This window comes from Cheilinus undulatus, linkage group 13, assembly GCF_018320785.1.
Source record: "Cheilinus undulatus linkage group 13, ASM1832078v1, whole genome shotgun sequence".
In the NCBI taxonomy this organism is placed as follows: domain Eukaryota; kingdom Metazoa; phylum Chordata; class Actinopteri; order Labriformes; family Labridae; genus Cheilinus; species Cheilinus undulatus.
The window spans coordinates 47,652,458-47,674,522 of record NC_054877.1 but is presented as its reverse complement, the minus strand read 5'-3'; the positions used below and the strand labels follow the sequence as shown (position 1 = coordinate 47,674,522).

At 40.3% G+C, this 22,065-nt stretch overlaps 1 protein-coding gene across 1 annotated transcript; it reads left to right on the top strand.

Moving 5' to 3' along the window:
• The first annotated feature begins 1,455 nt into the window (after window positions 1-1,455).
• Window positions 1,456-20,845, top strand: LOC121520055 (Krueppel-like factor 6). Its single transcript, XM_041803288.1, has 4 exons — window positions 1,456-1,758; window positions 8,989-9,559; window positions 13,530-13,653; window positions 16,683-20,845. The coding sequence occupies exons 1-4, from the start codon at window positions 1,657-1,659 to the stop codon at window positions 16,732-16,734; spliced, it is 849 nt and encodes a 282-aa protein (XP_041659222.1). The 5' UTR covers window positions 1,456-1,656; the 3' UTR covers window positions 16,735-20,845.
• Window positions 20,846-22,065: the final 1,220 nt, after the last annotated feature.

Here is a 22,065-nt window from a genome sequence, read left to right as displayed (position 1 = left end):
GTGTTGCAACTGTCCCCAGGTTTGGGGTCATCATGATTAATCTGATTAAAAATTTTAATACAATTAACCCGTCTACAGGGCAGATTGACTCAAAATCCCTGAAACATCTCTGGCAACACATTTCGGGCAGTTTGAATGTTATAATTTCAGCTTCGATGACATAAAAGACATCTGAAAATTGTATTACAAATGTTATTTTATTGTAAAATAAATAACAATGCTTCCAGTCACTGTAATTCACTCTCTGGAACTGGACGGCCTCCACGGGACCCCCCTATACGCCCACGATCGCTCTGCTCTTTGACCCCAGGGTCTCCACCTCTGACGTTTGATCTACCGTCACTTCCGACTGTAGTGTTCTGACTACGTATCCCAGAAGCCCCAAAATTACTCACAGGGAGCGTGAGGGCGCCCCCTTGTGCCAGCCACCGAAAAAACACTTTGAGGTATATATATGTCTATGGCACTCAATGAGTTAATCTGATTAAAAATTTTAATCATTTAACAGCACAAGTAAAAAGTGTTGCAACTGTCCCCAGTCTCCCCTATTTAGAGCATTTGTCATCATTTCAACTAACTTTCTGAAAATTACTTTTTCAGCCAATAATTTTGCCATTTTATATTGTAATGAAGACTCTTTATCGTATATTGATGAATAAACTCATCTGTTTAGGATTGTTTTTGCCATAATTATGTCTTTTCTCTTATAAATTTTAGATTTTATCCAATAATTTTGATGTTTTATATCAAAATTCTGCCTGTTTATTAAATACTTGACTTAACATAGCTGTAATTCAGACTTTTCTATGCCAGAATTATGACTCACTGTCTGTCAGTATAAGATTTCTACTTTCTGTCTCATGATTTTGACATTTTTGTCTTATTCTGTCACCTTTTATCTCATTTATGCACGCTTTATCCCATCACCATGAATCACTCTGAAATACTTTTCTTTATGTCATTATTTGGACTTCATATTTTTCCCATTCAGTGCCAGATTTACAGTTTTTCCTTGCTGGCATCTAGAAGCTTCCAGAGGTTGTGACTTTTCAAATCCAGAGTGTTGAAACATCGTTTACATGCGTCTTTTTGGAGACTGAACCCTCTCTTCCAGCAGTCAGCGCTTCTCGTGCGCCTGCTGCCGCTCCGGAGAAGCTGAAACTCACATTTGAATCAGTACAAAACTCCACTTCCTCCTTTCACTCAGGCTTATATAGCGCTCTAAAAATAGCGCAGATTTAACCCAATGGGGGAGCAGCGCTGCTGCAGCCTTAGCGCCAACCACAGCACACAGGATGAGTCGGCTCTGGCTCGCCATTGGCTAAGGGTGGCCTGGTAGGCGGGACGTAGGCTTCTGAGAGCCCATTGGTGGACGTGCCGAAACGTAATGTAATCACATGGGGGTGGGCTTGTCTGTAATTTTGAATCGGGGGGGAAGTTTACAGTGCACTGACGGACTTTTACAGAGTTCAGTGTTGTGCGCTCTCGGTGCGTCACACGCTCAAACCCTCCACTGGAAGCGCACGACTCCGGACTCCTCTACATGCAAATACAACCAAGACTCCAGCTTCTCCTTCTCTCCAAACACAACAGGCTTCGTTTCCTCTGCACGCTTGAATTCGCTTCTACTTGTGGCTGCTGCACCTTAGGATTGAAATGGATGTCATCCCAATGTGTAGCATCTTCCAGGAGCTCCAGATCGTGCACGACACTGGATACTTTTCCGCGTTACCATCTCTGGAAGAGTACTGGCAGCAGGTAAAAAGACTTATTCCCTCCATCTGAGCGCACGGTTTGACAGATCGCGCCGTGCGTCACGCGAGGAGAAGTGCAGGGAATGTGGGGAATTTCGGGAAACTTGCGCCCCGATGACAGCTCGAGTGTGGACGTGCAAATGTCAAAGTTGTTTGCGTAACTCCACGTTTGATTTAGTGCAACAGTTAACATCAGTGTTGTCTGTTTTTAATAGCATCGCGTGCCTTTCTATGGGAAGTGATGCAAGTTCCCCCAGTGACAGATCCGATGATTTTTCATTGATTCTTTGAACAGAAGACTTTCTGTGAGACTTTCAGAGTTACTCTGACTCTAGAAATGATATTTCTGCCACTGTTTCCTTCATGTAATGTCAGACCACCGACATGCTCTATATTATCTGACATTTTAAGCTCGTGCATGCAGATCGTAGTGGCTTGTGATGAAGTAAAAGCCGCCATGGTGCAGATTTAGAAACTGAATGGCGAGCGAGCCGTGCGTCTTTGCGCGTATCTCTTTTCTCTCTCTCCACTCCGTCTCTCGCTCGCTCACGCGCTCTGTCACCCAAACGCACGAACGACAGTGACAGACCGATGGAGAGAGAGAGAGAGGATGATTTCTGTTCCAATTTGGCTCCACAAAGCGCCCCCCTGGATGCTAGAACAGTGGAGTTTTCTACTGGAAACGAAGGGTTAGGAAATGAAATGAACTGGCAGCACGCTTCACTCTTCTTCTGTCTCTCCGTCGTCTATTAGATCTCTTCGGGCTTCGGGCCAAGTCGCCCTCCCAGGCATTTAAAGCTCGCCTGGGATTTATCCAGCACTGCTGACTAGAAACATTTGTCTTCAGTGTGTTCTCTCTCATTACCAGATTACTACGGTGTTCCCACACTGCTCCCATTTTCAACCGCGAGTCTGCTTTTGACAAGTTGTCCGGCTATTTTCCTCAAAAATCCACTCTGTCGTTTTCTTTGAAGATAAACACGTGATTTTTTCACACTTTCACACGTTCTTGGACTTGTTTAGCTCAACATTATGGTGGCCCTGAAGGTCAAATGAAAAAAAAAATGTGATCGAATGCAGAAATATTTCATGAAACAAAAACATTTTGTGAAATTAAACATTTTCTGAGCATGCATCAATTTTCAATGTAACACAAAAACATTTCATAGAAAGCAGCAAGATTTACTGAAACGCTAAACATTTGTAAACACGTAAACATTTAAGGAAGCCAAAAAAGGAGAGGGAAAAGCTTTTGTAGAACTATTTATTTAAATGCAAAAACTGTTCTTAAAATTGTAAATCGCTTCATATAACAGAATAGATTCTATTACATTTGGTGAATCTACAAACTACTTCTTACAAAACACAAAAAAAGAAAACACAAAAAACATGAAACCCTATATTACAACCCAGAAAAATTAACAAAAGACAAAAAATGTGTAAGAAAATGTTTTGTGATTCACAAACTGATTTTTGCATGTCTTAAAATTCTTTTGATCCAGTAGATATTTTTAAGTTTAAGAAAATGCATTTCCACGTTTCACACAACACATATGTTTGCGTTTCATTAATTTATGCATTGCATATTTTTATAAAAACATTTATGCATTGCACAAATTGTTTTTGCATTTAACCTTTAGGGCCTCCACACTCCTTCATAGTGTCAAAGTTGCACAATCATTTTGGCACCATATGGAAAAGTGACTGTTATTGGTGATGAACAAGGGTTTTTTGGCAATAGTTATAAAAATATTTTTGCATTTTATTAAAATATTTTGCATTTCCTGTATTTTTGCTTTGCATAAGATGTTTTCTTGATCTCACCAGTTTATTTTCTCTCGAGTTTACCAATTTCCAAATATTTTTATTCTTATAAAGACGTTTTTGCATTGCACAAATTGTTTTTGCATTGCACAAGTTGTTCTTGTATTTGACTTTTAGGGCCTCCATACTCCTTCATAGTGTCTAAGTAGCACAGTTATTTTGGCAACACTTGGAAAAGTGACTAGTTGGTGTTGAACAAGGGTTTTTCGGCAAAAGTTATAGAAATGTTTTTGCATTTCATTAAAACATTTTGCATTTCCTGTATTTTTGCTTTGCATAAGATGTTTTCTTGATCTCACCAGTTTACTTCTCATGAGTGTACCAATTTTAGAATATTTTTATTCTTATAAAAATGTTTTTGCATTGCACAAATTGTTTTTGCATTTGAATTTTAGGGCCTCCATACTCCTTCATAGTATCGAAGTTGCCTAAATATTTTGGTAACACTTGTAAACGTGACTAATATTGGTGATGCACAAGGGTCTTTTGGCAATAGTTAGAGAAATGTTTTTGCGTTTCATTTAAATATTTTGCGTTTCCTGTATTTTTGTTTTGCATGAAATGTGTTATGGATCTCGCCAACTTATTGTGTTAACAAGTTTAACAATATCAAATTGGGATGTTCAGTATTACTTGCCATGATATTGGTGTCAGCAGATATTAGATGAAAAAGGGATTTAATGCATCAGCAGATATGAAAATCTTTACTGATGTTTACAACCAATATTTGATATTAAAAATCCATTTATAATATCTGTAAACGATGGCCAATGCAAGAAATAAGTAAGTGGAGTTTTAGGCTGGGCCACCATACCTACATCAGCTGAAGCCTTTTTCTTTATTCTTCAGAGTTCTTTAAACTTTAAAGTGAAGTTTTATGTCTAAACTACACTGAAATATCGGTATCAATATTGTTATCAGCTAAAATTATTTTGCAAAAGCCCAACATCATGCATCTCTATTTTCAAACTGTTTTTCTGTTTCAAGAAATGTTTATTGCACAAATAATTTTTGCATTTGATGCTTGGGGCCTCCGCACTCCTGCATAGTGACTGGAAAAGTCTTTTGCATTTCACAAATTTTTGCATTGCATAATTTTTTTTTTTTTTAATCTCACAAAATTGTGTTTAGAAATGTTCCTGTTTCAAAATGATTTCATGTTTACAGAAAATTTTCTGCATTGCACAAAATGTTTTTTACATTTGCCCTTTAGGGCCTCCGTACATGACAGTATTGATGTTGCTGTTTCTGCTGCTGCTGATTCCTCTCCTTTCGTTTTAACGTTCTAACTCTCTAAATGATGAGTCTGCGTCTCCAAACGCTTCCTAAGTGTGTTTGAGTTTGAAGCAAAGAGGGACACGGCCTTCTCAGACAGTCTCATTTTAATATTTTCAGAGGCTTGAAGAACTTAATAAGGTTTAAGAAAAGCCAGATTTTTCTTTTCCTCTTACCTAACTTGTTAATCATCTTGCAGATTTATGAAGTGACCTCAGAGCTGAGGCCACCAGCCGTCTATCCGTTTCCATTATAAAAACATTTGGCTGTAAATTGTAATCGGCTTCATTAGGGAAACTGCGGCGGCCTGTTAGCGGCCTCCTATCTGGCCTGTGCTCGACGACTGCAGCCGTGGGTTGAGGAAGTTCTCTCTCTCACTTCCTTTTCAGAAGAAAATAAGCCCACAATCCACAGCGGCTCCTGCAGTATTCATGCCAGGCTTTTTATGGACCCCCGTGAACCAGACCTCCCTCCTCTCAGGTCCCTGGTGTGCTATGTTATTTCTAGCGATGCCTCCGAATGCATTATTAAATCCACATTATGTTGAATAATTGATAGATTTAAAAGATCTACAAGCACTTCCCTAACCCAACAGGGGGGCTCTGTAGCATATGTAAATTTCATGACCATCCCCAACACACACCTTCGCTACAGTGGCGCACGGGCCTGCCAGCATTGGCGGGTAAAAGCACCTTGTTCTTGCATGCTCTCAGAAGGAAATGTGGTGCTTGTAATCTTGGCTGATATGGCCTCAGAGGGCATCCTTAGAACGCACTTGACTATCCTCTGCATAGGACATTGTGTCTCTTCTCTTCCTGTAGACAGAAAGGAAGCAGAGTTAGCAGTGTCACAGCTAGGGCTGGGCAATAAAGTGAGTTTTGATATTTAATCAACCGAGATATAGGGGGAGACAGTATTATTTAAATCAACATAGCTTGATTTGTAAAGAAAAGAAAACACTAAGCTTTATGCTCAGTAAAAACACTGTTTATATGTTTATTATTATAAGATACTGTCATGTGCATAAGTTTTAGGATTCACAACACGTGTCGACACATGTTTGTCGCTGTGCAGCGAAGGTCAAGCTCGATGGCACCTCTTTTGTCCCAGCCTTCTCACCCCTGGTAATAGGCCTGGAGACTGCTGGTTGTTTTGGGCCCTTGGGACATCCACAGCATGACCAGGGGGCTCAAGGTGACCCCACTGGACGGTACCCTAGGCCATGAGTCCTTGCCACATCCACCCCTTACTCCTAAGGTTATTTTTCCAACAGATGTGTTCTCATGCCCCTGGTAAAGTGCAAGAACATCCAGAGCACGACGAGGGTTGTGCCAGTACTCCTCCCCCCCCGATGGTGCCCTCAGTTGGCCATACTCGACTTTACATGCCTACCTTTAACTAGGGCTGGGCAATTAATTGCAAATTAGATTAAATTGCAATATGGCACGCTGCAATTTTCAAATCGCAGATAGTGCAATATTTCTTTAACCTAAAAAGTGTCTAAATACCAGTTTGATACAATCTTTGTCTTTTTTTATGCTTTATACCAGTGTTACTCAACCATGCTCAACCAGAGAGCCAAATTATTGAAAAATACCTTTGCAAGAGTCACAATCTAAGTGGTGAAAAGTGGCAAAAACAGCTTGAAGTAACAATAACAATAAGTTTAAGGTGGCTAAAATGGTTAAAAAGCAAGACAAACAGGTGAAAATGGGGAGAAAAAGTGGGAAAAAGGGTCAGGAAGTAGCAAAAATGGGTGAGAAGTGACAAAAATGAGTAAAATGGTCCAAAAAAGGCAATATCGTGGCCAAAAAAAGAGTGAAAAGTGAGTAAAATGGGCAATAAAGAGGAAACAAGTGATATGTAATGGCATATGGTAGATGAAATGGGTGAAAAGTGGGGAAATGGTGAAAAAGGGCAAAAAGTTTCCCTTTTTAAGGTTTTCTGGGGAATAATATTTAAAATGAAGACACTGAAGAGTCACATGTGGCTTTAGAGCCACGCGTTGAGTAGCACTGCTTTATACATTATTCAAACCTTCAAGTATCTTTATTTTATCTTTTACAAAAATCTTTCTTTTCTCGCTCATGCAATTTTTCTTCATCAAAATGAGAATAATATGAGAAATGATCATTCCCTTCAATAAAGTGATTGATATAAAATTTGCTGTGGGCCAAAATCATAGTAAGATGTTTTCTTCTAAATTTAGCCCTAGTTTAACTTATCTAATATTGAACCTACTATAATATAGAATGATTTCTTGCTTATGTTTGTTGAACAACAGAAAAAAATGAGGAACCTAAATCATTGCATATTAAATCGCAATCGCAATATTGCAGGAAAAAAAATTGCAATTTGATTATTTTTGCAAATCATTCGGCCCTACCTTTCACCCTTAGTTTTTTGTCTCACACCTGCCTAAAAGTTCAGCACAATGCTGTAGACACCTGTTTGATTCCACGTCAACAAAAGTAGACGTCTTAGACAACACTTTGCTCCGTGCCACTTCCACCCACTTTTTCAAATGTTGTCAACATATTAGTGCAATTCAGGGTGCACTAGTCTGATCCCTGAGCTGTCAGCACCAGAATAATGAATCAGTTCAGGCCCACAATCCTCTTCAAAGGCTCCATTTGAACTCTAACAAGGCTACCTGCGGCTAGCAGCCACTAGCTGTTCTCAGTGACGACTGCTATGATGCTCTTTAATCAGATGTAAACAATGGTGGATGAACAGCATCGATAGCATCACGTAGGAACAGTGTGTTTCATGTTTAAGTTCCTGATATGGTTGTGCAGAGGCTGTGTCGAGTTATGCTCTCAAATATCTGAAGCATTTAGTGACGATATTCAGCTCAGGAATGTGGGCGTTAACCTGCAAAGATGATCAAAGGCTGGTGGCGTTTATAGCTATGCTAACATTAGCCCAACACTGTAAACCAGCTTTGCATCATTGTGGTTTGGCGTTGGGTTACAGAATGTGTTTTTTTGACTGCACTATTTGGATAAACAGTTTGCATTTAATAAGATGCAGAATTTTTGGCCTTGCATGTCATGTAATATGTTATAATATGAAAATTGCCATTTGCAAGACGGATGTCAAAGTCAGCGCAACTGGCAACATGGTGGTTACTTTACTCATCATGGCCAGAGGAACAGTTGCATGTCACATCCACATTCTGCCCCATGATTGCAGCTTGCAATCTAAACTTTGGGGGTCAAGCCTCTTTTGGCATGGTGCAGACTGCCCAGAGTGTGACTGCGCCCAAAGATTTCTGCAAATGCATGTTTTTCCATCGTTTTAATAGAATTTAGACAGCAACAGCTCCTCACCAGCTTCATTTAATTTTCTAAATGCTTCCAAAAACACCCTCATTCAAGCCAATTCTTGAACTATTATCAATGCATTTGTACAATTTGTGCACAATTGTCCCCCTTTTGGGTAAAAGATGACTTTTACCCAAAGGCAAGATGATGATTTTCCACCAAACATTTAAATAATGTCATTTTGAAACACCTGGTCTTAAAGAAAGTAGAAAATTACCTCAACAGAAAAGTTGCAAATGTTTTTATACAAGTTAGACAAAGGGTAAGATGTTGTCTGCAGTTTTTCATCATTAAAAACAAAAAAGTGGGTGCTGGTTGAGCTCTGCCAGCAGCAGGCATCCATGTATGGAGGCTGCACTGGTCCCAGGTTGGACTCCTCATCCTGGCACTGTTTGGTACATGTCATCCTCTACTCATGCTGCCCAAATGTCCCATCATTCTTTAGCCATCCCATCTCAGACAAGCAGAAAAAAATAATGCAGTGTTAAAAAAAACTTCCAAATTTGGACTTCTGTTTATTGCATTCATTCTGAATCATAACAAAGTTCATAAATCTAGTATTATGACAAAAATTTTTGTCACAAGACCTGATTTTTGGTCTGTATAATCCAGGCCTAGCAGCCTCTCCTCCTGCTGCTGCAGCTAAGAATAAACAGTGTGTAGCAGAACACCAGGGGTTGTGCCACTCATGAAAACAAATCTTTTTGGGGTATTTCAGGCTCTTTCCAGTTGAATTGAAGCATTTTTGTGCCTCAGGCCTCGGACTCTGCCGTAGTGTGCTCACTGCTATCTCCACTTCCTTCACACAGACATGCCTGGAGCTGGAGAGGTACCTCCAGAGCGAGCCCTACGTCTCTGCCACCGACCTCAAATTTGAGAGCCAGGAGGATCTGTGGAGCAAGCTGATGCTGGCCTGCGGGGACAAGTCGAACGAGCAGGACCCAAAGATCCCCCACATCAAGGACGAGGAAGACAATCAGGACATCCAGCACCTGGATGCAGGCGGCTTCAACTCTGACGCCAGCAGTGAGGCCTCTGACAGCTCGGAGGAGCTGTCCCCTACCCTCGACTTCTCCTCCGGCTCTTTGACTGACATTCTGGGAGACGGTGGCGAAGACCTGGGCTCGGCCATCAGCAGCACGCCGCCGTCCTCGCCCGAGCTGGGAAAGGACGGCTCTGTGGCCCAGGTGTGGGGCGGGATACAGACTGTGCTGCACTCGCCTGGGAAAATAAGGACTGGGGGCATGGAGAGGTCGGGGCTGACCAGCGGGGAGGCGTCTCCAGACGGCAGGAGGCGGGTGCACCGGTGTCAGTTCAATGGATGCAGGAAGGTGTACACCAAAAGCTCCCACCTCAAAGCACACCAGCGCACGCACACAGGTAAAGACGCCTGACCGTGTGAATATCATGAGTCTACTGACAGGGAAAGAGAAGGCAGGTTTCTACCTCCTTAAACATGCGGTGTGTAAATCCAGTCTCCAGGAGGCTCCTAATCAAGACAGTCAGAAAAGATGACTCTATATTTCTGTTCCCATTTGTTCCCACTAGGCATTTACAATTCGAGTTGACGCCCGGCTCTCCCCAGCTGCATACTCACTTTGCTTTGAGTACTCTTAAACAAAAACTGCTCCCTAAAAGATGTTATACAAAACAGCAGAGCTGCACGATTCTGGCCATAATGACAAACACAACATCATTGCATGTTTTTATTCTGAGAAATGTCCTGCCCTGCTACTAACCTCTTTCCAGGGCTAAACTGGAAAAAAATTCTGCTCTGGGATTTTAGCCCCTGACTTCCATCCAAGCATTTGGACAATATGACACAGCAAAGCCCCTAAATGCCCCAGCTGCTCCACAATGCTTGCACAGAAAAGAACACGAAGTAAGAAGTGAATGTCAATGTCAATGAATGTCAATGACACTGAGTTAAGCATAAATACTCATCTAAGAATGTATTTTATCTTAGTATGAAGAAAAGGCTGGCCTTCACTCATGTTGCTCTAAGGATTCTAAGTGGCTAATTCTGCATCAGATACAGCTTCCTAACTTTCCCCTGTTGTTTAACCCTCAGGCATCACTAGAGACATTTTTGTCCATTTGGGCACATTTGTCCTCTTTCTCTGCTCACCATTTTGGCTGTGTTAGTGCATATGGTCCAAGTTTTTGCAACACTTATTTTCTTTGCAAATTTTTGAATTCAAATTTCAATAGCTCTAATAGGTCAGGGGAACACTGTGAAACAAATTCACTACCCTTTAAAGCCATTAAGGAAAAAAACGTCCACTTCCAAAACACTGCTATAAAAACTCAACAGATTAATAGTTTTTTCTGCCTTTTTTTTGCATAAATCTCTTAAACAACTTCAGCTGTGCTCAAAACGACCAAACATTCAGTCATTTTCAGGATTTTAACCCTTTAAATGCCAGTTTGATTACTTGAAGATCAAAAAATGTGGTTTGAATAGTAGTCAATGAGACGTTTTTGTCCACAAATGACTCAGAGGGATAGAAAATTGGAAATCAGATGCTACACAAAAAGTCAATATTTTGGCTAATCTTGGACATACCCATTTGCTGTCTGGAAAATAATTGCTGTTTCATTTGGGGTTTTTTTTTGTTTGTTTGTTTTGTTTTGGTTTTTTTGTCTGTTTGTTTTTTTTATGATCATCCTGTAATCAAACTGGCATTTAAAGGGTTAAAATCCTAAAAATAATTGAATGCTTGGTAGTTTTGAGCACAGCTGAAGTAGTTTAAGAGATTTATGAAAAAAAAAAGGCAGAAAAAAGGTCAGGGGAACATTGTGAAACAAATGTACTACCCTTTAAAGCCATTAAGGACAAAAAACGTCCACTTCCAAAAACTGCAATAAAAAGAGTATACATTCATATTTTTTTTTGCTTTTTTGGGTCAAATCTTTTGATCAAGTCCAGCTCTAATCAAAACAATCAATATTGAATGATTTTCAAGTTTTTAACACTTTAAATGCCAGTTTGATTACAGGATGATACCTAATGCTGGGGAGGTGTTAAATCAGTCCTGGATATGTCATAGATCAGCCAAAATATTGACTTTGATGCATTATAGGTGTTTGTGTAGCATCCAATTTCAAATTTTCTATCCCTTTGAGTCATTTGTGGACAAAAATGTCCCATTGACTCCCATTCAAACCACATTTTTTGATCTTTAAGTAATCAAACTGGCATTTAAAGGGTTAAAATCCTCAAAATGATTGAAAGTTTGGTATTTTTGAGCACAGCTGAAGTTGTTTAAGAGGTTTATGCAAAAAAAAGCAGAAAAAAACTATTAATCTGTTGAGTTTTTATAGCAGTTTTTTTGAAGTGGATGTTTTTTCCTTAATGGCTTTAAAGGGTAGTAAACTAAAGGGATATCTGAGAGTTAAAACACCTGTGTGCTTGCAAGCGAAGCTCGGCTCGTCCATCTGTGCCAGCAGTCAACTAAAACTACGACTAAAAATGTGTCAACTACCTTTTTCTTGAAGACTAGCTACAACAGATCCTTGATGAAAAAGACGGATGATAAACAAGTTTCCTTTTCATCAAGGAGATTAAAACAGGACTGAAATCTTAGTGCTGGACTATTGGGCAGTTAACAAATCGCTCAGTGCAAGTGTAGTCCATAAACAGCATTGGACTTACGCAATTTTCATTTGCAAAACAATTTTTTTGCAGCAGAGATTTTGTACTCTATTCAACATGCATGCATTTAAGTGTGAGCTTTTTGGAAGAGTCTGCAGAAAACCTAATTTCCCTATTTTTGCATGTAAAAAAGTATCACTCCCTTTAAAAGAATTGTTCACATCACATATGCAATATAAGTCAAAATAATTGCAATTAGCTATATTTTTCAAAATCATTCAGATCTAGTTTTTATTGAATGGAGTCCTCAATTCAAAACAGGAAGTGAGCTGCAGAGGTAGACATAGCTGAGCAGCATGTCTGGTCTCTTCTGGATCTGGAAGATGCGTGGTGGTGCCAAAATGCCAGGGAGTAGGGGGAGATGGAGTTGAACCTGAATAATTGTGGTCCGTCACATAGCACAAAACATGAATGAGATACAGCAGCAGAACAGCAGTTTACACATCTTTATGTAGCAGTCTGACATGTAAGATCCAGCACTTCCATGGCAGCGGTAAACAAGTCATTGCAGACAACATATAACCAGCTCTAACTCTAAGAATGAAGGATTTCTCTGGATTTGAAAACAGTTTGGAAGTGTTTAAGGTAGTCTAAGAAGAACACTAGTGTGAAAATGTTACGTATTGTACCTTTAAAAGTGTGGTCACAGTGAGCTCAGGTGTTTTCTTGTTCTGTGCTGAAATCCCTCCCACATACTTTGAATAGTTTGTCAGGAGGAATGCCCTCAACTGTGACCTAATTCACATAGAGGAACGTGACTTCATGCAGGGGGAAGGGAGACAGCGAGCGAGCGAGCGAGCGAGAGAGAGAGACTGGAGGGGGAGGGAGGTTCCTTTGTGGCCAACAGCACCCAAAGGATGTGGATCCTGCAAACAAATCAACAGTTCTCAGATTTCACCCTGGGAAAACGCTCACTATCTCACCCACTCACAAAAAAAACAAAAACAGAAAGAAGGAGAAATTATGGGAATCTGACATTTGCAGTGTTTGGTCCAGGGGTTCAAATGTGAGCAGTTTCCCTCGTGATCTTTGACCTCTGCCAAGCTGTGCCGCCCATTAGGAGAGGAAGTCGCATTCCTCGCATCCTTTGGCTGTCCACATTAGCCACATGGTTAATGGTCTTCAGGATCATTAGGAACTATTTTTTCCTGCAGCTCTCCCTCGTTACATAAGCCGTCTACTCGAGCAGCTCCTCACCGCCGCATACCACAGCTCTCAAGACCCACGAGGCACGAGGTTGTTTTTCTCTTCAACTTACAGTAGTCAGCCCAATCTGCTAAGCCTAACTCGCACAGGATCCTATTTCCCTGGAATCAGCAGTATAAAGCCTCAGAAGATTAGGCAGAACGATAAATATTGGCTGCATTTTTCAGGGGTTGGATTTCAGAACGTCAAACATTATGAACGTTTGATTGAAGGCCTGAAATGGCAGCGATCACAGGACTTATCAGATGGCAAATAGCTGAAAAGGACACCAGGGGATAACATCTACTTGAAGGTTATTTGACAAATATAAGTCTGTTTAAGAATGTGTGCAAAAATCTGTGTCAAACGAGGATTAGACATCCGAAATGTGAGCATATCTGAGCCGTGAAAGAATAAAAATTGAGGGTTTAGAGTTCTTTTACCACTCTTTCAGAATAACTGCAACTACCTGCAATGGCTGACGCTTTGATTCCATGCTTGTAATTACAGGTGAGAAGCCCTACAGGTGTTCCTGGGAGGGCTGCGAGTGGCGCTTTGCACGAAGCGATGAACTCACCAGACACTTCAGGAAGCACACTGGAGCAAAGCCATTCAAATGCAGTCACTGCGACAGGTGAGCGTTCTATAGGAACAAAATGTTCTCGAGAACTTGACGACAGGTCTGCCCGCAGAGGTCTTGCCACTTTTATCCAATTTAGCCATTTTTAACCATTTTTGCCACTTATTTATACCATTTCACCATTTTCCACCAATTTCTACCAATTTTTTTTTGCATATTTGAGAAACCAGTTTTGCCACTTGTCACACTTTTACCTCAGTTTACCAATTCTAGCCATTCTTAAACCCAGTTTCACAACATTTTCCACCATTTTTGTTTCTTTTAACCCAGTTCATGAAATTTTAACCAATTTTTCCAAAATTTTAACACATTTTCATTACTTAATACAGCTATTTTGACCAACTTTATTGCCATTTTAAGCAGTTGTTGCCACATTTAACCATTGTTTAGCACCTTTATAACACTTATTTACCATATTCCACCAATCTGTCATTACTTAATACAGCTATTTTGACTGATTTATTCCTTTTTAACCAATTTTGACACTTATTTGTACCTTTTTGTCATTTTCCAACAATTTTTCATTACTTAATACAGCTATTTTGACTGATTTATTGAATTTTAACCAATTTTTGCCATTTATTTGTACCTTTTTGCCATTTTCCAACAATTTTTCATTACTTGATACAGCTATTTTGACTGATTTATTCCTTTTTTAACCATTTTTTTCCCCTTTTTAAAGCTTTTGCCATTTTCCACCAATTTTTCATTACTTAATACAGCTATTTTGAACACTTTATTGACTTTTTAACCAATTTTTGCCACTTATTTATAGCTTTTGCCAGTTTCCACCAATTTGTCATTACTTAATACAGCTGTCAGATAAAAATGGTTATGACAGAAGAACATTTTAATGGACTGTGATTTTGCAGAAAGCCCTCCCCTTCATCCCCCCTTACTGACGGCCTTGCTTAACGACCAAAAACATGGAAAGAAAGATTTTACTGCTACAGTCAGGCTGAATTTAAAAGAAAATCTCTCAAGATCTCATGCCTAGCTCCCTCTTTCTACTTGAGTGCTCATTCACTGGCAGATAGCACCTCTCACTTATTTAAATCTATTTCATAAAGGACTCGTGAGGTGGGGGGATGATTCAGGAGTCAAGGACGGACTGATGAAAAGGGGTCGAGGTCAAGTGTTTGAAAAGAAGGGCTGAGCACAAAGGGTTAAATGAGGTTTGATGATAAGAAGGTGATGTGATCAGCGATGAGCAAAGGCAGCTTTAGATGGTAAAAGGCTTTGAATCGTCCATGTAGAGCTTACAGCGGTTAAAAGTGACGCTGATCGCTCAAAGACGATCTCTTCATCTCTTCTGTCAGCAAGGTGGACCATCGGTGTTTGTTATTTTGATGCTAACACATGCAATTCATGCACAAGCATATGTAATCGACAATACTACATTAAATAGACATTTAATTGATCATTTAATTGAAAAGTTAATTTTGTAGCGTCTCAGCCGTGTCCCCAGACGTTACAGCTTTCTTCTTCTTCTGTTATCTAAACAGCATTTAGAGGCGCTACAGCCACCGTCTGGCGGGTGTACCACATTACAACCAGGTCCAATCAGGAGGCCATGTTAGTTTGGGCAGCTATTTTAGATCAAAAATGCCTTTCAGTTTAGGTCACATGCTAGTAGTTTCTGTTTTAGTAGTTGATGCAAACTCCAAAACATTTTAGTCCAGTTTTGGTCAATAAAAACTCGAGCTCTGTAAAACCTGGGATCCCTGCTGAAAGACAGAAGAGCTAAACGTTCACCCTACCTAACAGCTTGTGCTCTCTCATATCAGGAATTGTGAACATCAGACAAAAACTAAACCATCTTTTCAGCAGATTTCTGTTATCAAAGATCAATTTTAACACTGTAAAACCGAACAAGTTTTAAATACCCAACATTTTTGTTGAACCGGCTATGCTAACGTTTTAAGTAATGCCCTATGAAATAATAAAATCTCAAACCGTTACAGGCAGCTGATCAGGAAAGGTGCATTTGATCCAGAAAATGCACTTCCCACAGTTAGGTGGGACTTCTCTTACTGAGTCAGTAACTTTACTCATGGTGCAAATTTGTCAAATGCCCAAAGGTGTTCATGATGGGGAGGCTGAAGGGTGCAGGAAACGGGAGCAGAACCACGATATGTTAGCAGTGAGGGAGAGACAGCATGCTGTTGGTTAGAAGCTGATGGGACGGTTATTTCCCAGAAACAATGAATGACAAACAAACTATGATTGTGAAGGTGAACACATCGTCCTCCTGACCTGCTAGAGCAGTGTTATTCAACCCTGTTCAACCAAAGAGCCAACGTGTTGAAAAATACCTGTGCAAGAGCCACAGTCTAATTGGTAAAAGAGGGTGAAAGTGGCAATAAACATAAGTTAAAACTGGCAATAAAGGTGCAAAACAAAACAAAAAAACACCTAAAAGGTGGGGGGGGGGGGGGATGAGTGAAAAATGACTAAAATGATCAAAAAGCAGCAAAAAGGTGGGGGAAATTAGTGAACAATGACTAAAATTGGCAAAAAGGTGGGGGGAAATTGGGAAGGTGACATGTAATGGCACCCTAAATGGGCAAAAACTGGCAATAAAGTGAACAAATGCAACTTGTGAAAAGCAGGATAAAGGAGGCAACAACTGGTGAAAAAGGGCAAAAATGGGATTCAAGTGTCAAAATTAGCTAAAAGCAGCAAAAATGGATTAAAAGTGGCAAGAAGGGTAAAAAAAAAGGCAAATAAGGGCAATGGAAATATACAGACAAAAATGGTGCTGTGGGAAACAAATTGCAATGGATAGCTCTGAGGTCAAAGTTTCCCTTTTTTTAATAGTTTCCTGGGGGAATAATATTTTAGATTTAGACATAAAAGAGCCACACGTTGAGTAACACTGTGCTAGAGCTTCAAACAGAGAAAAAACTCCTGTGAAATCATTTTTTTCTGAATTAATGTCTGTTTGAATAATCCGACATCTTTGCTCATCCCTGTCCTGAAATCCGGCTTCTAAACCCTCCCTCTCTCTCGTCCCTCCTCAGGTGTTTTTCCCGCTCTGACCACCTGGCGCTCCACATGAAGAGGCACATCTAAGATGGCCTCGGCGTCCAGAGCTCTGAGGGATGATTCTGGTTGATTGTCCTGACCTGTGGGGGATCAGCGAGGCCGGTGTGTCCTGGGAGCGTTAACAGGGGCACGGCCGTGTTCCAGTCAGTGGAAAAAGATGAAGCAACGCAGGCTATTATTTGCACCATACTTAGTGCCTCCAACACCTCGCTGTGGAGATTGCTCTTGAAAAGGCTTTTTACGGAGGAGGGAGTGAGACTTGGGGAAAAATCTCGACTGGAGACGACGGGAAGAGACTCTTCTGTATGGTGTTCGACGCTTTTTTCCTGGAGGATTACGGGGCCTCCTGCGGGGGCGCCCTTCCCTCCAATGACAGTGTGTTTGCCTGTGCGCATGGGGGACTGTGAGTGCCTGCGACTGGATGCCTGTGCTGGCTTTACGGAGTGGATGGAGCTTGCATTGTGGAGCTGCGAGTGAATGACACAGAGAGGATGATGTTTTTGGTCAAGGGGGGGGTTGTGTGTGCTCTCACTGAGGATGAATGCAACAAAAAAAAAGAGGGTTGTGTTTGTGCCGTTTGAGTCTGGGGTTGTTTTGTGGAGCTGACATGCGAGAGAGCGCCAGGCGGAGGGACTGCAGCTCCACATTCAAACATGAGAGGTCGTTTTGTTTAGTGCAGCTATTAAATGTGCAATGTATTATGTAGCCTGTCTCAAAACATACACGCTATAAAGCTCATTTTGTTGTCCATTGTGTAAGCTCTGTATCTAAAAAGAAAAAAAACAATGGTTGTACACAAAAACAGTTATCGCCATAATAACAGACGTTGCATGGGATCTGGGGATGTGTTGCTCACATGTTTGCTTATAGGACAACAAAATTCCATTCAAGAGCAGCTACGTTCATGTTACTCAGTATCATAGTATTGTACAAAACACATAAGGCAGTCATTTTGTTTTTCTAATCTTGATAAGTTGGGGATACCACTATTGCTTGGCAACTGTCTTGATCATGGGATTTTGGTTCTTCACTTCTGCTCTTTTTCTCGTTTCTATCTGTAAATGCACTGTTAACCTTACTGATGCCTTATGTAAGTGGCCTTGTCCTGTTTAATAGATCCTTCTCTCACTCAAAAACACACCAAACGGGGTTGCGAATGCACTAGTGCGATAATGAATTGCTTTACAAAGGCTCTGATCCATACAGTCGCACTTTTTTGACTCCTAAAAAATAAAGAAATCAGCTTCATAATGACTGCCATCTTTACATTTTTGTGTTCATATCAAATTCTCTAAAAAAGACCAGGTGTGAGACAGCACTTAGTAATCTGCTTTGTGAAGATTTACTACTGTGTAGTAGAAAGAAGAAGTGTGGGTGCACAACACGCCGTCAAAGGTACAGAGCTTGGAAAACGTTCTCATGAAATGCGGCGCGCTCAGTCAGTACACTCTGTCCGCGCTGATGTGCCGAAAGCTTCCAGTGAAAACAATGACGACATTCTCAATCATGAGTCTGTTTTGGCGAAGTCTCGCCCCTCAGGGTGAGTCAGTATCTTTACTCAGTCCTGGTTTAAACAACCCGTGATCTGACTAAACGGTACCAAAAACCGGTCTGACCGGTTCAGCTGAGCCGTGCTGCAGCTCTGGAGGTTTCTGTGTGTCTGCAGGACGAGAGCGGATGGATGTCAGCTTCACTTTATGCATGTTTTTACTTCGGTTTCATGACTTCAACGCACGCCTCTGTGGGTTGATATAACTCTGTTCTTTTAGTCCTATCTGTTCACTTTCATGATTGGATTGATCCAGACATATTTTCCCAGTTTGTGTAAAAGATTGAAGATTTTTGTGTGAGTGTTTTTACTGGACGACACGTCTTATTGAGAAGCTCGACGCGTGGTTGAGCTGTCCGGGTCTGGCTGGTTTGAAGCCTGGTTTATACTTCTGCATCAAGTCTACCCCATAAGTCTGCATGCTGTTGCTTTGGTCTGGATGCACCGATGTACCAGTCGGACAAACAGATGCACAGACTGTAAAAACAAGGGCTGGCGCCGATACGGATGTTTGAAATAACCGTTTCACTGATGATCACTATCAATGTGTATTTTGCATTGTGTCTTTTGGTGCAACCCTCCCACAGTGCACACACTGTTTGACCACCAAAACAGATCAGTACTAGGCATCCTCTGTGGTCAGTCTCACCTTTAATCAGCTGTTTCTGAGCAAGGACTGCAAAAATATCTGATTGCAACATGACTTTTATGTGAGAAATCAGCAACAAAAATCAGGAAAGTGTGATTTTCTGCAAGCTATTCTAGAAAAAACATGATACTTGAATGTTTGCATGATGTGCAGAGCGGTGGCTTCCAACTTTTATTTATTAGGGCCCCTTTACTCCTATCTAAGAAGAGCTAACCCCCGAAGATTTGCAAAAAGGTGAGGGAAAATGAGTAAAAATGACTAAGACTGGCAAAAAGCAGCAAAACGGTGGGGAAATATGTGAAAAATGACTAAAATTGGCAAACAATAGCAACTCAGGTGGGGGAAAATGAGTGAAAAATGACTAAAATGAGCAAAAAGCAGCAAAAGGTGGGAGAAAACAGTATAGGAATAGTAATAGAAAATAATAACCCCCCAGGACCCACCTGGAAAAATGTAATCAGTTTTAATTGTTTTCATTGACAAAATCCCAACATAATAGATCTTTAATATTAAAAGCTAAATGATCTGAGCAGAAACGATCCACTATTAAAGTGGCACAATATAAATAAATAAATATAAATAGTATAGACATAAAGAGGAGCTGTTCATTTAAAAAGAAAAAAGTTGTTTCTTTTAAAGTTGGAAATTTAAATGGACCAAAACTTAGAATTTTTGAGATTATAAAGTCTTACATTGCTGATTGCATGGAAGAAAATCAGAGCACATAAGCCTGTTTTCCTTCAGTTGAGACTTTGATCAAAATATGCTTTAACTGGGACTGATCAATCAGGAAATACTTGTGATTTTAGCCCAGAATAGTCACATTATCACCAGAATCTGGACTTGGAAGAGGCATTTCTGTAAACTGTGGTTATCTAACCACTGTTTTCAGTTTGGATTCTTGATCATTCATGACTTTACAATGTTGTAAATTTATCACCTTTAAAATGGGACATTTTTGAGTTAATGCTGTCAAAACGTACGACTTTCTAAAATAGATAATGTTGAGTTTTGTCTCATATATTTATGATTTTTTAGTCTCTGAAATACTTAGTTTGGTTTCTTGAAAATATATGATCTCTGTGTTTTTGTCTTAAAAATAGTTTTTTTTTTTTTTTAATCTTTTATTGGGGTTTTATACATTATCGTACATTTTGACTCTTATTATGGTTTAAAAAAAATCTGCACATCTAATTCTGACAACCTCAAAGCAAACACGGCCCAGCACCCTCCCTGAGATCTCTGGTGCCCCTCTAAGGGCTGCCAGTACCAAAGATTGGGAACCAACAGTGTAGAGCATAACATCTCTGCTGCAAAAAAATGTATAAAATGCTATTTTGACACATTACAGGTGAAAGAAATATTAAGATTTAGCTAGATTTAACTGCCCAGCCTAAAAATACCAGCATCAAATCACTCAGCTAACAAGCATCTGCTTCTGGCGTCAGGTCATGCTGCAGAAAAGACAGATGTTTGCATCTGTGCATCCCTGCAGGAAGCATCGGCGACTAGGGATGCAACAGTGCAATCGATGATATCAACCATGTCGCTGAACATCATGCATGAACACGTGCCACAAACAGTTTTTATCATCTTTGTATTACTGATTTAATGTTTGCATCTATGATGCAGAGTTTCTGATGTAGGGATGAGGTTTTTGATCAGACAGAGGTAACCTAGGCTTTTCTGTTTGTGTGGTCACGTCAGTAAAAATGGGGCATTTTGGGAGTTTTATGCGAAAAGAAGTAGTGAGAAACTATCAGTATGTGCAGCTGGCTGACTGTTAATTTACACCAGTGAAACTCAGCATGTAGCTCTTTAGTGATGATTTGTGGCTCTTTTATAGACATAAATTTGAAATATTATTCCCCCAGAAAACCTTAAAAAGGGGAAACTTTTTGACATTTTCACCATTTTTCGCCATTTTCACCCATTTAAGCTATCTTTTGCCATTAAACATCCTCTTTTTTATTTATTCATTTATTTATTTTTTGGCCATTTTGCCACTTTTTTATGCCACCTTTCCCCCATTTCCACTTTTATCCCATTTTTGCCATTTTCACCTTTTTTTTTTGCCACTTTTTGCCCATTTAAGCTTCCTTTGTCATTAAATACCCCTTTTTTTCCTATTTTTGCAACTTATTTATGACACTTCTTCCCAAAGAAGCTACCTTTTGCCATTAAATACTACTTGTTTCCTTTTTTCCCCATGCCTCTGCCTCTTCTTTTTGCCACTTTTTTGCCCATTTTTGCCCTTTTTCACCATTTTTTGCCACTGTTTGCCCATTAAAGCTACTTTTTGCCATTACATACCACTTGTTTCCTATTTTTTGCCCATTTTTGCCACTCTTGGCAGTTTTTTGCCCATTTTGGTCACTTTTCACTCATTTTTTTTGCCACCTGTAACTCTTTTTTTTTGGAACTTCTCACCCATTTTTGCTACTTTCTGACCATTTTTCCACTTTTTCTCCCAATTTTACCCCCATTTTTGCCACCTTTAACTCTTTTTTTGTCACTTTTACCCATTTTTGCTACTTTTCACCACTTAGATTGTGGCCCCAGCAAAGGTATTTTTAAAGAATTTGGCTCTTTGGTCAAGCAGGGTTGAGTAACACTGATCTACACACTGGAACTGGCTTTGATTTTCACAACTGGTGCATCTGTAATGGCGACAGAAACCAAGTGTTTGCGTGAGAGTTTGAGGTCAGCAGCTGATTCTACTGCAGTTAAAGTAAAGAAGAAAACAGAGGAGACATCACAGGAAAAGGGACGTATGTCCGCTAAGCTAGGCTGGATCAGGCAGAGAGGGGAGGATTGTTTTCGCTTTTCCTTCAACTGAAACAGACATGGATGCAGAGATGCACTGCTATTATTTGGGGATATTTGATTGTCATCTATCTTACACCAGAGAACATAGAATATGTCTGTAGATGTTACTCAGACTGGCAGTACCAAGCGGACCAACCAAAGGCCTGCAGTCTGCATTGCTGTCATGTGTAACTACATTTTTAGCCAGGTGCACACTGACTACTTTAATAGGCTTAAACATGCAGCGCATGTCATGGCATAGATTTGATGCAGAAGTATAAACCCGGCTTAAGAGTCTCACCTGTCTCTCAGTAGCCAACCCTGGCGGCCGCCCTGTCGAAGCTGAACATCT